Below are 15,590 nucleotides of genomic sequence, written 5' to 3' on the forward strand. Positions count from 1 at the left end.
AACTACAATAAAAAGCAACAGAGTTGGATCCTATGGTTAGCTGCCCTTACTGCAGGCAGCACAGCACATGTATCATCTGCTCCATCAGTGAACCAGCCAACACTTACAGATGATCCTCTGCAGCAAAGACTTTGCATCACTTTCAAAGCTGTTTCAATCCTACCAGCAAACCCCCTCCACTTCAAATGAGTTTCTCCAGTTTTAAGTGAACTTCTCACAAGTTCCCAAGGTTTTTGGCAAGCCTCAGCAGGTACAAGATGTTTTTATGTAACTACAGAAGCCTGTTTCCCAACCATTAGTACTACATCTTTAACGCACAATGTTGCCTTACCTCCGCGCAGTGAGCAACCTGAAGTTATACTTTCAGAGTAAGAACCTTCCACTTCAGCAACACAACAGAAGAAATGCAGCTGTTACAAACAGTCCATTTATTTTGTCTTAAACTACATACACAATTGAAATAATGATTTGGCACTACGCTATACAGTGGTTACATCCGTGTGCTGACACTCGGTGGATGCTGCCCCAGGAGCACCACTGTGCTTTCAGGTCCAGAATGAGCCACGCACTCGGCAGGAAGATCACTCGACATGCTCCCGAAGGGCTGCAGGGAAGTTGAATCACACACCAGGGTATGAACTGTTTCAGTGTACCTCACGCTCTAAGAGCCTATCACACTAGAATGTGTGATGCCAGCATTTGGAGATGGCCACGAGTGCTGCGTTAAGATCTGAACGAGACAGAGTAAGAATGAGATACAGGAAACCCAAAGCAAACCCTCCTGCTTTTCAGACACAAAGAGAGATTCTGTTAAAGAAAATAATTTAAAAAACTAATAATAATGGCATTTGATTCGATACAAAAGCCAGAGCTACTACTGTATTAACATCTAAGTATGAATCTTTACAAAGTAATCTCACAATGGTGTTATGTAAAAGGTTGCAAACTGTACAATGTTTTGTCAATGCAATGCCTCTACACTTTATACAGTCTTTTACAACTATGTAACACATATTAAACATGGTGTTAAATAGCCAATAGATACCAGTCTCTGAACAAAGCTGCAGGCAAGAAAATACAGAGCTCCCACCATCGCCAAACAAGATACACTTGCTCAAACAGTGACGCTCCCTGTGAGGAGTCATGAGCCATCCACACCGTGCACACGCTTCACTCTGTGAATCAGCCATCACCTGAGAGTCCACACTCCACATCTGTGGGTTCTAATGACGTGGAAACACCCAGAGTCCTCTCGCCCTTAAAAGTAAGCAGATAACCACAGATGTTTATTCCACACGTGGTCAAGCTACCTATGAAGACCTGGCCAGGCAGCAAGAGCTTTCACTCCCCGTGTTTGTCCTGCCATCATCTACACTGCACAGGAGGTCAGTTATGTGCATCTGACAAGGTACAAAAAGGCAATCCTGCCCTGAGGTGGACTGGATGGTACAGAGCCCATCACCCGATGGGCACTCAATCCAAGTAGTGAAAAATAAACTCTGAGGAGGAGAGGTTCCTGGTACTGTACACTGACTGGGTACGAAGCTGCACCAAGGGAACTGGAGAGCTCCGCTGAGAACACTGGGGTTTGCAGCACTCCCTGGGTCTGCGTATCTTTGCTGATGGAAAGAGCTGAGAGGAGGATCAGAGGAAGAGGGTAAGAAATGTGCAGTGTAAGTCACTGTGGGCAAGGAGCGGAAACAAGACTGATGTGCAGTGGAGGCCAACAAGAAGGGTCTGGTGATAAACTCACAACTGGGCTCTGCAAGTGCAGGTACAGGGAGGCTGTGGGGCTCCCACAGCTGCTCCCGGGGGAGGTGAGATTCTTTTTGAATAGGACCAGGTCTTTATGTTTGCATCTAAAAGTGGTTTTGATCAGGCATCAGGATTTCCAACACAACGTTTTCTACATGATCATTTTCTGAGTTGCTTTTATTTCACAGAAAGGTTCCTACGCCCTCATTTTCCCAGGAGAAACCTGAAAAGAAAGAAGGAAGAATTCAAAACAAGGACTCACGACAAGATCAGTGCCTCGTGCTACTGCCACAGAGCAAAAGGAAAACATAAATTAGAACTTCTCTTGGAATACTGTCACAAAACATCACAACACAAGAGAGAGAGATCAGGATCTTGGAGCGTAACAAAGTGAAACTCCAGGAATGGATTCTCTCTCTGGGGACGTGCCTGTGTGAAGAGACCTAGCAGCAAAGCCACAGTGTGGAAGAGGAAACAGTGTGGTAGCAGTCATTCCCCATGTGAGATGTAGATGATATAGTGGACTGGGTGGCTGGCTAAAGTCCTCACAGGCATCAAAAGCAGCAAGCACCTTGCCTTTAGTGCAACTGCCAGGCATTTAAAAGGCAGCCAACTGGCAGGAAAGGAAGAAAAGGAACATCAATAGTCAAGCAAACAAGCTGTCTTAATAAAACACTAGTGTTATACATGGAAACACAAAAAGATGGATGATATTTAACCCAAATAAATCTGGTCATGAACAGACCATCAGAGGTGCAAGGGACTTGCACCTGGTTCCAGCATCTCCCTGTGGTGAAGGATGTTTCTGTCAATCTGTGTCAAACCCAACCATCTTACCTATCTATGCATAGTAGCACGGTGACACCAGGAGGTCAGTGAGCACCAGGAGCTGGTCATCTGTGAACTGCTGTTTATGCTCCTGCCAGTTGTCGTGATGGGTCCTCCGGAAATTGGACAGTGTCTTCTTCACAGTCATCTGCAGAGCAGACAATCACCACTGAGCTGCATTCAGTGATGGGTTTAAGCTCCATGGCAAAACACCACTGATTACAACAAAAGTAACCGCTGAGTAGAGGCAAGTGTCTGAGCAGTGGCCGAGGTTACAACGGGCTCTGGGGAATTCAACCCGGCTCCCCAGGATTCCAGTTTTTGCAGGTCTGGTTGGTCTGCTGACCAGTGTCACAACTCCAGCATTCATGTAAAGAGGATTCTTTGAGCTACAACTCTTGAGTGAAAAAACTATTGAAGTCCAATTATAAAGTACAAGTGGAATGCTTTTCATCTCTTCCTTTTCCTTACGTATTTCAAACCAATGGTTTGGGTCTCAAAACAGAAGAAGGAGTTGATGAATCACATAAGGTGCAAAGAAGAAACATCAGGGGAAAACTACCTCTGCTAGTAAGATTATTATTATTAAATTAACAACAGAAAAGTGCCACCAGTTCAGTTTCTCCATTCAGGAAAGCACACCAGAGCAAAGTCTGTTATCTAAGGAATTCTTCAGCCATAAGCTCATTATTCTGGTTAAAACAGCAAAGGTCAACAAAACTGAACAGGCAGGACAGAAAACTAGAGTTGAAGATCACTATTTCATTGAAAACTTGTTTCCAGAGCTGCTGTTTTAAAAATTTCAGAGAGAACTTTTGCCTCAGGTTCGTGTCTTCTAGAATGATGTGCACAAAAGTGACATTTTTAATTAACAAAAAAAGACTCTCTCCTCATTATAGAGAGTTACTGCAGTTTCCAGTTTATGCTTTAAATCTGAACCACAAAAGAATACTGAGAAAGAGTCCGTGGCTTAAAATATATTTCAAACCATTCAATAAGAAGCAGCAGGAATAAAGTTCCTCAGTAGGTTCCTGGCTTTTTTCTAGGAAAGGGGGACTACAAATGAGTCAAAGTATATGTGTTTTACTGAACAGAAATAATAATATAAGCAATTTTTACCTCAATTGGCTGAGGATCATTCAGGTGGGCACTGAGATCCATCAGGAGCTGTGGCATCCAGGTGGGAACATCGTAGGGGCTTGACAGGATACAGGCGCTAAGTCCCAGCACGCCAGCGTGGCGCTTCACCAGGTCTGCAATTGCAGGGGATTCTCTTACATGAAGCAACCTCATCTAAGACCCTCCTCAATGGCACAGACAAACTTAAATCTGGTTATCAGTGAAAACAGGCTAGTTTTAACTGATGGGAGTGACTGAAGAGAGACTACACATTAAATAGAAGTGGTCTAATAAGCGTAACATACTGATAACTGGGGTTTGACCCTGAACTGAAAACTAAAAGACAAACCAACCCCCCTGCCACAGCAGAGACCTTTAGCTTCTACAGAAACCCAGACAGTTCTACAGCCCATATAGTCAAATAAATGCACACAAATGCATGGATTTCCAACCTGCTTTTGCTTTCTTACACAGAACCACAGATTCATTCTCTGATTCTATCTTCATTTCTAATGGAAGAATGTGTAAAAAAAAAAAATATCACCTGCAACTGCTGCATACTTTACAAATGAGCTTCCTTCTTTCACCAAATCTTTCTCTCAGTAAATAGCTCATGAATTACATCTCCACTGCTCACTGTTTCTGCACTCAGAACGTGTTCTCAGATATGGGACCTATTTGACAATAGGCACACCGAGTCCTCCTGGGTCAGATCAATGTGACTCAGATGCATTAAGTGTCTGGTCAGGAGCCAAAGCTCCTAACTAAGGTTAACTAAGGTGGGTTTTTGTGTGTGTGTTTTCTTAGAATACCCCCCCCAACTGCTAACAAACAGAAGGTTAAGTGGGTAAGGACTGAAATGATGTGACAGCTGAGGAAGTGCATTTACTGAGGAAACAGCTATCCCTCACCATCTGCATCCTTAACTATGTGAACTGTGCACAGGGGAGATGGGGAAATCTCTTTAGTGTTAATTCTGGGAAAGTAATGAATTGGTTTAACAGAGGAATACATAATAAAAAAAACATTAATTGCCTTTTGGTATTAGTATTATTCATCATATATGCTGTAAAACCAGTTCTTGAAGCACTTCACAACAATTAGGCTCTGCGCTACATACACACCAATATACAGTGCAGTATCTAAGGACAACTAATTTGCCATTGTGGTTTATGAGTGCTCAGGAAGATAAAACAGGAGCATGTTTCTCTAGGTATATGTTAGTTAGCTAAATACTGCTTAACCACAGGATAAATCCTGTTCCATCTGCAGCACTTGCAGAACAAGCATGTAAGTAGAGTACAGAACACTTACTTCCTCCTAACCTACTACCCACATGCATGGTTCTAGTGGAAGCCATTCCCTTACCACCAGAAGGAATTGTGTCCACCACAGAGCCCAGGTCTCGCTTGCGCTTCTTGGGGAGTCTCATCTTGCAGAGCTGTTCAAAGTGGGTCTGCATGGGCCCGTCCATGGTGAGGAAGTTGCACTGCAGCAGGCCACTGAGTGTGGTAGCAGCCATCTCCCTCACCTGGAAGCAGAAAGAACACATACCACAATTACTAAGCACCCAAGCACAGCAAGAAACAGGTATTTGTGCTGTCACTCTCCTTTAAGCACATCCAGCCAGGCCAAGTTAACCAAACTCTGCCTAGGTCTTTAAGATGCATTCTGTTATCTCGTAGATCATAAGTTTACTACATGGCTCTTTGCAAACTGATAAACATAGTTATATAGTAATGTGGAACTACCTTCACATCAGTTGTCATTAAGTGACCTACTACTCAAGCAAATAATGTAACTGACCTCCACTGTCACGTCACACGTATCATCAAAATTAAGCTTTAGGAAGTTTAAAAAGCAGACTTTTGAATGAGAACAAGATGCACCACTCCGAATAATCAATCTGCTTTGTAATGTTTGTAATAATCTTTGTATTAACATCAGTTTTACCAAGGGAAAAAAGGTGCTTTATTTTTATTCAAAAGCATTTAAGTTTCCCCCCTCAAATGTATGTGGAGACATTCAAATTGACAAAAGCAGAAGAGTTTTTCCGGGAGAAGGTTCATGAGACAAAGCTCACTCTGTTCTACCCACAGCATGGAAATTCTGGGAGACACAACAGGTGCTGGACTAATAAACAATGACAAGTAACTTCAGTGCTTTATGGTCAACAGTTCAGTTCTGTAACTCATTACAGACACAGTATTAATACACCAGCATTATTCACTTTGCTGTCCTGAGTACCAGTTCTTTTCACTGCATGAATAAATCCAGAATTCCAGGCTGAAAAAATAGAATCCAAGACTGGTTTGGGCTGGAAGCGACCTTAAAGCTCACTCAATTCCAGTCCCCTGCCACAGGCAGGGACCCCTTCCACTAGAGCAGCTTGCTCCAAGCCCCTGTGTCCAACCTGGCCTTGAACACTGCCAGGGATGGGGCAGCCACAGCTTCTCTGGGCACCCTGTGCCAGCGCCTCAGCACCCTCACAGGGAAGAGCTTCTGCCTTATCTCCAACCTAAATTTGCCCTATTGAAGTTTGAACCCAAAATAATCTCTCTGGTAACACAGAAACCCCAAAGAACAAGACCAAAAACCACTCAAAATACAGATCTTGCCCATTCCTTTTAAAGCAGCCACAACACCCTGTAAGGGGATTACAAGTAGAGGCAACTTCCTTTTAAAAGCAAGTATAACCCATCAGTATTACTAATTTATCTCATCCACTCCAATCTCCTAAACCCATAAAGTTATACAAGGATAAGACCATATTTAAACTGGAATCCCTCCAAAGCTCACTTCTGCTTTGGGCAGTTACAGCCTAACAAAAACCTCCCAACATTTACACACCTAAAAACCAAACTGTCTTGTGCTGAAACGCTGACAGCTGACTTCCTGGTAAGTACATACTGTTACAGGTTAACAGTAAAGAGAACATTTGTCTGTCTGGAGCACAACCACCTACCAATGCTCTGAATCCAACACAGCAGATTATAATAAATTACATCCTTGAACATCGTGTTCTGAACCTCCACAAAGCAGTGAGTAGAGCTGCAGATGCTGCAGTAATTAAATGTCAGAAGTTAACAACGAGCTCTTGAGACTTCACTTCATGCCAGTGCAATCTCTACAGCACATTATTCAAACGTGAGCTACTCTGTTAACAGCAGGAAGAAGTACAATGTGACATGCTGCCAGTGCTGTTTATCAGCAATTTGTGAGTCTCTGAAGGACTAAGCTATTTAATGAAACATGATGTGCTAATGCAAGACCCTGGAATAGAAAGGAGCTTGGCTGGGAAGTGAGCAAGCTCCCCAGTGAACTGTGCTCATTTACATCACTAGTTGCTGTATTAAAACCACTTTCCTTCCTAAATTGATCATCTAACTAAAAGGAACACTTTGCTGCAGGAGCATCTACCAGCAAAGCCTTTAAAGTCATACATTAGGAAGCTGATCACTCAGACCTGACACCAAGTAATTCACAGATCATCATACTCACACAATGACTATAGACTATAACATCTGCAGAGCAGCAGCAGACAAACACTGTTCCAATCAAATATGGGGTTTGCTTTGGTTTTTTTTTTGCTCAGAATTGAGTGACCATGGTCTACAAAACTGCAGCAGTACTGGAACAAACCCACTCCACAGCACAAGCCAAACCTAACTGCAGTATTTGTATATGCAAAAGAGCTGCTTCTACAAAGAAAAAGGATTCCTGTAGTAGTGCAGTGTAATATGAAACATGGTTATCAAGTGCTGTGTATCCCATACACTGTTTTATGAAAATATAAAGATAAGAAACACCTGCCCAGAGACCTTCCTAGTTCAAATCATGGCTGAGAAAAGTGAGAAAGATGCCTTCAGATTAACCTAGGCTGTCACTTCAACTGTAACTGCAAATCTTTCAGTCCAAGAACCAAAATCTCAGTTCTATAGGGTAAAGACACCACCAAATACTAGATACAGCACAGGATTCTCATCTTTAAAAAACCACACTGGAATTACTCTGCAAGACACTGCATCTTGCCAATTATTATCGAGAAAGAACAAGACTGCTCTTCAAAGCAAAGTGAAAGCTTCCATGGTAACATCATGCTCGTGAGTGGTTATGAACACAGAGAAGCTTTTCTGATTTACATCTCTGTAGAGCAGAGGAATGATTCTGTGCATTTAAAATGAGTGGGTGAATTGTACTGAAGTGAACAAAAGGTGTGTTTTAGAATTATGTGAGATGCTGAGGCACGTGTTTGGGGGAGGGTGGGAAACAAGCCAGCTAGTACTGGGAGCTGTTAAATTCCACACAGTGACATGAAAGACAGGAGATAGATACCATGTGAAGACTGAAATGATGAGTAGTCTTTAAGTATTATATGCACTTCTACAGGCTAATGTCAAACCTTTAAGCCACAAGTTTTAATCTATCTGTTCAAATTATTTCCAGTTCACTGTTCACAGCAGCAAGCTTCACATCTCACTTACACACATGTAACTAGTGTTTTACACACAGCTTCGGGAAGACCTAACCAGGATCTTTGTCTTGGCAGAAGGGTATCCCACCTCAGAATCTTTTCTCTTTCTTCTAGAAAGAAGCAAGCACTCAGCACCCAAAAGGAGGATTTCACTGACATCTGCCAGCAGCACCAAAACCACTGAAAATGATGGTGCAGAAGAAATGGAACAGGGTGGATGTGAACACCAAAGATCCTTCACTGTCCTTGAATGTGATCAAGCACACTTAAACTCACATCATTCAATGCAAGCCTGCAGTTCTGTGAATGAGTGATACAGAATACCTGTCTAATTTCCCCCTCCAGCTTCTGGAAGCCTGACAAACATCCCCTGAGAACAAGCTTATAATCCTGACGTTACTTCTAGAGGGGCACCCTGTGTGTTCACACACAGATCTCCAACACCATGTGTGCATCACAGCTGAGACTTTGGATTTTACCTCCTTCCATTTGTACACACTGAAGCATCACAAACTCAAGAGATGCACAAAACCCTGTCAGACTGACAAGTAAGCTAGCAAACCATCATCTTTTTGAATCACCTAACATCACCAGCATCTGCTAGACAAATTCTGTCCCATTACACATGCTACCTTCACAAAACTAAGGAAAATCTACTTATAACTAAAGAAATACTTCCTTAGTGAGCTGGAAGTATTTTTGTTGGTATGATTAAGTGGGAAACAGACCTAGAGAGTAATAAATTCTGGTTTTATACAGTATTCATACAGGAAGGCATTTTACCTTGCCAGAAGTTGAATTTTGTAACAATATCCATGCTAATATTTATAGTAAAATGACAACAGCCTTATTTCAGCTGTACTTAAACCAAGAATGAATCAAAGCAAAGTTCCATTCTATTGAAAAGGAATAATGGAATTTTTAAAACTCACTGTAAGTATTTTCTACGCAGCTGTTTTCCTGGAATATTAAAAGGGAAAATGGAATATGAAAGGAATAAATCCTGTAAAGCCAGTTATATGTTCAAAGTAAGAGGAATGCTGAGCTAGAAACACTTGCTGTATTTATTTATAGGCAGTGGCTTTTTCATAGACCTGACAAGGGTGAGAAACCAGTGATGTGAAATAAAGCATTTCAGAAGAGGTATCACTTGCCTCAAGCTGCTCATCCTCCAGGAGCTTTATAACCAGCCATCTAATGTCATTGACTGCTTCCTCATTGTTGAGAAAGATGAAGAGGTTGTAGAACACCATGGTCTGGAGGTAGGTTAGCACGGTATATCTAGCATGCCAAGAATTGCTTCTTGCTGTCTGCAAATAGAAATAAAGGGAGATAAGAAAGCAAGAATGCTAAAGCATCAGGTACCTAATGTAAAGCTAGCAACATATACGAAAAAGCTTTTGGGGACAGTTGCCCACATCTTCCCTTATTCAGATACTCTTGTTTCAAACACTCTTTGATTTCCAAAAGTGCAACTATTATTTAGACAATAACTTATATAGGCTTCACTTTCAAAGCACACCATTATTTGACACCTAATTCTATAACAGAGTAGGCAAGTTTCTCCCTTGGATTCGTTCCCATCATCAGTCATAAGGCACACATGAATAAACCAGACATTCTGTGCTGCTCGAGGACATACATCCTATACAACAGATTCGGAAAGCCAGTCTTCTTCAAGTTCCTTTACTTCGACCTCCACATGCTTATGGAAGTCCAAATTACTGGAAGCCTCAGGCATGGGTGCAGCTGGATTGCAACACCGCAGTTACTGTTCTGGCTGTGTGCACAGCTTACACCAACACTTTGCAATAGGGAGTTTTACTACAGTAGATCAGCCTTGAATGAAAAAAGGCATTTCTTGCATGACAAAGAATGAACCAATTGATTCAAGACGGAGTTTTCATTTGTGTTCTTTTTCAGGAAGCAGCAGCAGTTGATAAATATACTGTAAACTATAAAAAGGCACAGATTCAAGGGCAGCTCTTCGTATGACAGCTCATTTTGAAACTGGATTTTGAACTGGAGTGATAGGCCAAGGGGTAATGGGTTTAAACTTAAACAGGGGAGACTGAGATGAGCTCTTAGACAGAAGCTCTTCCCTGTGAGGGTGCTGAGGCGCTGGCACAGGGTGCCCAGAGAAGCTGTGGCTGCCCCATCCCTGGCAGTGTTCAAGGCCAGGTTGGACACAGGGGCTTGGAGCAAGCTGCTCTAGTGGAAGGGGTCCCTGTCAGTGGCAGTGGGTTGGAACTGAATGAGCTTTAAGCACCCTTCCAACGCAAACCAGTCTGGGATTCTATGATTCTACAATATTAGAAGAGCATGCATCAGGTAACAAGAAGCTTTAAGCTCTCCAGACCATACTCACTTGTTTTAGCACCTGAAGTACCAAAGGCACTTGCTGAGGATACAGCAAACCCTGAGACATTAACGACAAACACATCTTAGCATCTCTTTTGAGCTCATCATAGCTATTGTCGTTTTCTACTGGTGCAATCTATAGGCCAAAGACAAGAGAGGGGAGAAAACAAAAGGTCAGTGTTCATAAATAAGCATTGCTAACAGCAAATCCTGAAAGCAAGTTCCATGTCGTGAAAGGGCTGTTGTCTAGGAAAAACACAATCAATACAGTGCTGAAAGGTTAACTAGGAAAACCAATCAATATAATGATAAAATAGTCTCAGCAATAAGCTGTGGAAAATGAACAAACTCAAGGGATCCTTGTTCCTTGCACCACATATTACTTATCTAAACAGTGTGATTAGTCTGAAGCTCTTAAGGAGGATTAAATGGGTGCTGTTATGACTTTGGCTCCCCATTGCAACTCTTCTGGTATCAAATCCAATTTGATTTAATGTTTTAGATGTAGGTCCAAAACTGAGAGGAACTTTTACCTGCATTTCAAGTTCACTTTACATAAGTAAACCTTTATTTTGTGATCACATACATTATTTTTGGATAACTGATGTTTATATAAAAGACAGAGATATGATCTGGAGCATGCAAATTATCTGATTATTTCAGATATATAGCACTGAGTGAATCAGCTTTATAAAAGAATACAAGGATGAGAGGTGCTAGGAAAAGCAAGAGAAGTTCCACTGTATAATCATGAAACAAAAGAAAACCACTAAGGGGTAAGTATCAGAATAGAAACAACATACACATGAATTAAATGCTTGCTCCCCAGGTTACACATGTACAGGGCATTCATCTACAGGAAACCATTTAACAGGCTGAATAAACAGTTGTAAACACATAGAAGCATAAAAAACATTGGACCTCTTTGGTATGGATGGATTTTATTACCATTTTAGGTCTTCTTCTGATTTATAAAGTCCCTTATAACTTTCTTGTATATACAGAATCTCTTTTTAACCAAGCATAACTAATAAAGGAGCAATCACAGTGCTTACCTTGAAAAACAAAGGTAAGAGCTGAAGCTGCTCTGTGACAGCTGTAGAGAAGGAGCGTCCTGCACTTGCCATCAGCCACTTCAGAACTGTTTTTATAAAGAGAAATGTTCACTGATTAAGACGACAAAAATACTAATTCCCAAACAAGTTATAGACCAGATTTATTGCAACACCTGCTTGTGAGATTTTCACCCATTAAAGTGGGTCTATAGCAGGAGTTAAGTTTGACCTTCTAAAGGTGACTTTATAAACCCCAACCCTTAAACTAGATACCCCGTTGCAGCACAGATCTGAAAGGAGAAAGTGCGTATTCCACCTCTATGATCTGCAGACCTCAGTCGTGTCTTACAATACCCCCATTTCTTCAGCTCAATAAGCAACTCACTGGTTTTCAAGAGTTTAATGCCCTGAGTTCGCTCATCTTGTTCACCAATTCCATTCTCCTCCATAACGTGATTCTGAATTTCTTCATCGGCTTCCATGAGGGGTTTAAGATTTTCAAGTATCCGGGTAGTAAATTCATGGACACGAGGAGATTTAGTTGCAGCAGTATTTGGCAAGGAAACATCTATCATGAATATGTAGGTCAAAACACTGAAAAGGCAAAGAAAGAAAGCAGGAACATAAAGTTAATATGAATGCTGTTTAGAGAACATGGCTGAAAGTGAGCTGAGATCAAGTTGTTGAATTTGAAGTTTAATACTTATAGAAAATCTTATCTTCACTTCAAAGTTATTTAAAAACCAAATGTTTTAAATAACATTTAATAGATTTGACATCTATTTAGACATTTGAATCTACAGGTATTTGAATCAAGCAGGGTTAGACAATCACCAAGCTACAACCCCTGTCTCCCAACAGATCTGCAACTAGCTTTTAAGTCACTAAAGTGCTCTCTAAAGGATTCCCTGTATATTTATGGTTTATTGGGGATTAGGCACAGTAAATCTGGGTTGTGGTGGTGTTTTCTGGGTTTATTTGGTGGGCTTGAGGGGGAAACGGTTAGTTGTTTGGTGGGGTTTTTATTAAGAGCTCTAACAACATCATGCGTAAAGGCAACAGGCCATAGAATCACAGACTGTTTTGGGTTGGAAGGGACCTTAAAGATCATCTCATTCCAACCCCCTGCATGGGCAGGGACACACTCCGGTGACATACAGTAAAAGACAAGACAAATCACCTAAAGTTTCTGAAGCAAGTCTGTTAACAATAACTGACCTGATTTCTAAGACCAGTATTAGTGCCTTTCAGTGTCATTATTTAGATACTGAATTACCCAAATAAGACAAAGAGTTTAAACCCAAGAGCTGCAGAAGAGGACACTGACCTTCCTATTCTCTCACGGACGTTCTTGTAAACCTGGGTGAGTTTGGGCTCCAAGTACTTCAGCAATCTGTGCAGCAGCTCTGGCACTCTCCATTCCTGCTGTGCTAGGCCACCTTGCAGTACATAGAGCCGGCTGGGAATGAGAACAGCTTAGCTTTAGTCACACAAAAATCCTTCCTCCCTTCCCCAACCCTCTCTCCAAGCCTTGTGCTGGAATGTTTCGTGTGTGGCAACGCATGAAAGTGTCTTTGCATGAGCTGCATGCAAAGATGGGGGGGAAATATAGGAGGAAACAACAGTGGTGCTGCTAGACCAGTTCCAACCCTTCACATTCTGTTAGCTAGACTGAATTACACTTAACAAAATAGCAATAATGAAGAAAACCACTGTGTGGGGAAGCTAACTAGAAAGCAGCACCTTTGCTCCCTGCTCCACAGCCAGCTGGCACAATGTGCTCCCAGTACATTTTATCCATGCTTTATTTCCCTCTTTATTCAGCCACAATCCAACAGTTAAAAATCAATTTTACCAGGCATCTACAAAGGAGCCTCCTTCACCACTCAGTGGAGATTCCAACAGCAATTCAAATAACCAGTGCAGCTTCCTAGGATCTCTGCTCTCCTGAAAATAAACGTATCAGAGGCGTAAGGAAACTGGGATTGGGTTTAGTGTAAAGAAAGTTTTGACAGATTTTCTTTGCATCCCTTGGGTTTATTCTGTTAAGGAAGTACGAAGTCAATCTTTCCACAACGAACCTCAATAGGAGGAAAACTCCATGAAAAACTAACCCATTTTAAGGATCTGGTAAATACAATGATACAACAGAAGGGATTTTAACTTCATTTTTGACATATATCAATAATCATGTCTGAATTTTGCCAATTAATTGCCAGGGTTCTGACAAACTGTGCTGAATTTTACTGAGTGATTTCAACAAGGAATTCCTGATCCAAGACATCTGTGGCCCATCACTTACCCTGCTTCCCAGACACCACAACTCCCAGCCTACCACAGTCTAGAAATCTCACTGTATGTTACAAGACAACTTGAGGCAGTTTTCACAGCATAATGTTCTGCTGCCCACTTGTAAAGCAAGAATAAAAGTGTAATTGCAGCGCAGAAACTCCCACAAAACAGCAAGCAGACACATCAACATCACCCACTAACCTCATGCAGCTCTTAAAAACACTTTAAAGACAACTAAGGCTTTACTTCCCTTCTAAAATGTCGTATTTGTCTGCAAAGGGCAGACAAAAAGCCATGATATGTTTAGATGGGTGTTATTTTTATACTGTATTTGCAACTCTCAGTTTCAGCTGATATAATACACCCAAATGCCTCTGTTCATAAAGCTCTTCCTACATATTATCTGTCAAACTCGACCATCTGGCTGTAGCTAAGACTAAGACTGGGGTACTTACACAGGAGGTTGCTATGCATGTGCCCCAGTCGTTGTATGTTTCCACTGTGATGTTGGACAATGCTGTTCGAAGCAATGGACAGAGAAGCTTCCAGAGTTTTTCCACCTGCTCAGCAAGAAGGCAAAAGAGGAGATATGTACACCAAGGACTTCCCCCGCTCCCCAGGTTTAAAAATGTCTTTTTTATTAAGGAATTGATTCTCCCAGCATTATTTTTCAGCACAGAAATTCATTTAAAGATGATCTAGACGGCTAAGTCTAGACTAAATAAAGATGTAATAGACCAAGGTGGACATAAGGACTTATTCCAACTGGAAATTGCAAACCATACCAGCTTTGCTAGCTCCTTACCAGCAAACTGTTCTTAGTTTCAATCCTGAAGCATCCACTAACATCTGGTATTATACAGGCACCAAACCACACTACAAACTGTGCTCAAAGTCTGGCAATGAAGCACTAAGTGTTGTAACATTTTCCAGTCCTTTCTTGGGCAGGACGCATTGCAAGCCCTCAATTTTATACATCTAATTTGTTGAATAATTCAAACTTAGTCCCTAAATTCATGAATCACTCAAAAAGAAGCTCCTTCAGCACCTTCTCAAATGTCCAGTGTTTAGAACCTCTGATTAAGCCAGCGATAATTTCAGCCACACATCTCTGGGTGCTTTCATGGGAGTCTGCCACAAGCTCTTCTAAATGGGGCTGAAGAACTGGCAAGAAGGCATCATCAAAGTTCCTGAAGAGGCCCTGTAAAAACATATATGAGAGTGGCTTCAGTAATTCTCCATCTAAACTACTGTCTTCACAGGAAGAACATAAGGTTGAGAGGCACCTGAGATTTGAATATGCAGAAAAATCACATTAGCTGGCTTTTGTAAGAGAATTATAGACAAGTGTCCTCTGTATATCACTCTGTGTTTCCCTAAGTAGTTAATCAGAAGAGAGGATTAGCACGATTATTTAGAGCACCTTTAAAAATCAATACTTTGCAATAGTGGGTTATAAGCCAAGTAGTATACGGCTCTTCCATGCTTTGATAATCAGCTACAAAGTGGAAGCAATTCAGTTCTTGAACTCCAGTTACCTTGAAGAGGCAAAATCTGCGGGGATTAAATTTGTCTTTTCCTTTTCTGTCTTCTAAAGACAAGAACTTTATTAACTGCTCCACAAACTTGGGATCAGAAAAGTGATCATAGATAATCTGTTCTGCCTGTAACAGGAAACAAAAGTAAGAATTAGCTTTAAGGTCCTT

General features: G+C 41.5%; 1 protein-coding gene across 2 annotated transcripts in view; it reads right to left on the reverse strand.

Annotated features, from left to right (window-relative positions):
• Positions 1 to 411: 411 nt before the first annotated feature.
• Positions 412 to 15,590, reverse strand: part of PSME4 (proteasome activator subunit 4) — a 60,575-nt gene continuing 45,396 nt past the window's right edge. For both annotated transcript variants that reach the window (XM_062608973.1, XM_062608964.1), the window contains 13 exons: positions 15,423 to 15,548; positions 14,933 to 15,085; positions 14,340 to 14,444; positions 13,448 to 13,539; positions 12,920 to 13,051; positions 11,978 to 12,186; positions 11,593 to 11,678; positions 10,545 to 10,673; positions 9,331 to 9,486; positions 5,071 to 5,233; positions 3,703 to 3,836; positions 2,593 to 2,731; positions 412 to 1,978 (listed from right to left, as the gene is read on the reverse strand). In XM_062608973.1, the coding sequence (XP_062464957.1) occupies positions 2,597 to 2,731; positions 3,703 to 3,836; positions 5,071 to 5,233; positions 9,331 to 9,486; positions 10,545 to 10,673; positions 11,593 to 11,678; positions 11,978 to 12,186; positions 12,920 to 13,051; positions 13,448 to 13,539; positions 14,340 to 14,444; positions 14,933 to 15,085; positions 15,423 to 15,548 (1,620 nt within the window). In that variant the 3' untranslated portion in view covers positions 412 to 1,978; positions 2,593 to 2,596. The remainder of the gene's footprint in view (positions 1,979 to 2,592; positions 2,732 to 3,702; positions 3,837 to 5,070; positions 5,234 to 9,330; positions 9,487 to 10,544; positions 10,674 to 11,592; positions 11,679 to 11,977; positions 12,187 to 12,919; positions 13,052 to 13,447; positions 13,540 to 14,339; positions 14,445 to 14,932; positions 15,086 to 15,422; positions 15,549 to 15,590) is intronic.

Source organism: Pezoporus occidentalis, unplaced genomic scaffold (genome assembly GCF_034315485.1).
Source record: "Pezoporus occidentalis ecotype Australia unplaced genomic scaffold, CSIRO_AGI_Poc_V1 ctg10, whole genome shotgun sequence".
In the NCBI taxonomy this organism is placed as follows: Eukaryota; Metazoa; Chordata; class Aves; order Psittaciformes; family Psittacidae; genus Pezoporus; species Pezoporus occidentalis.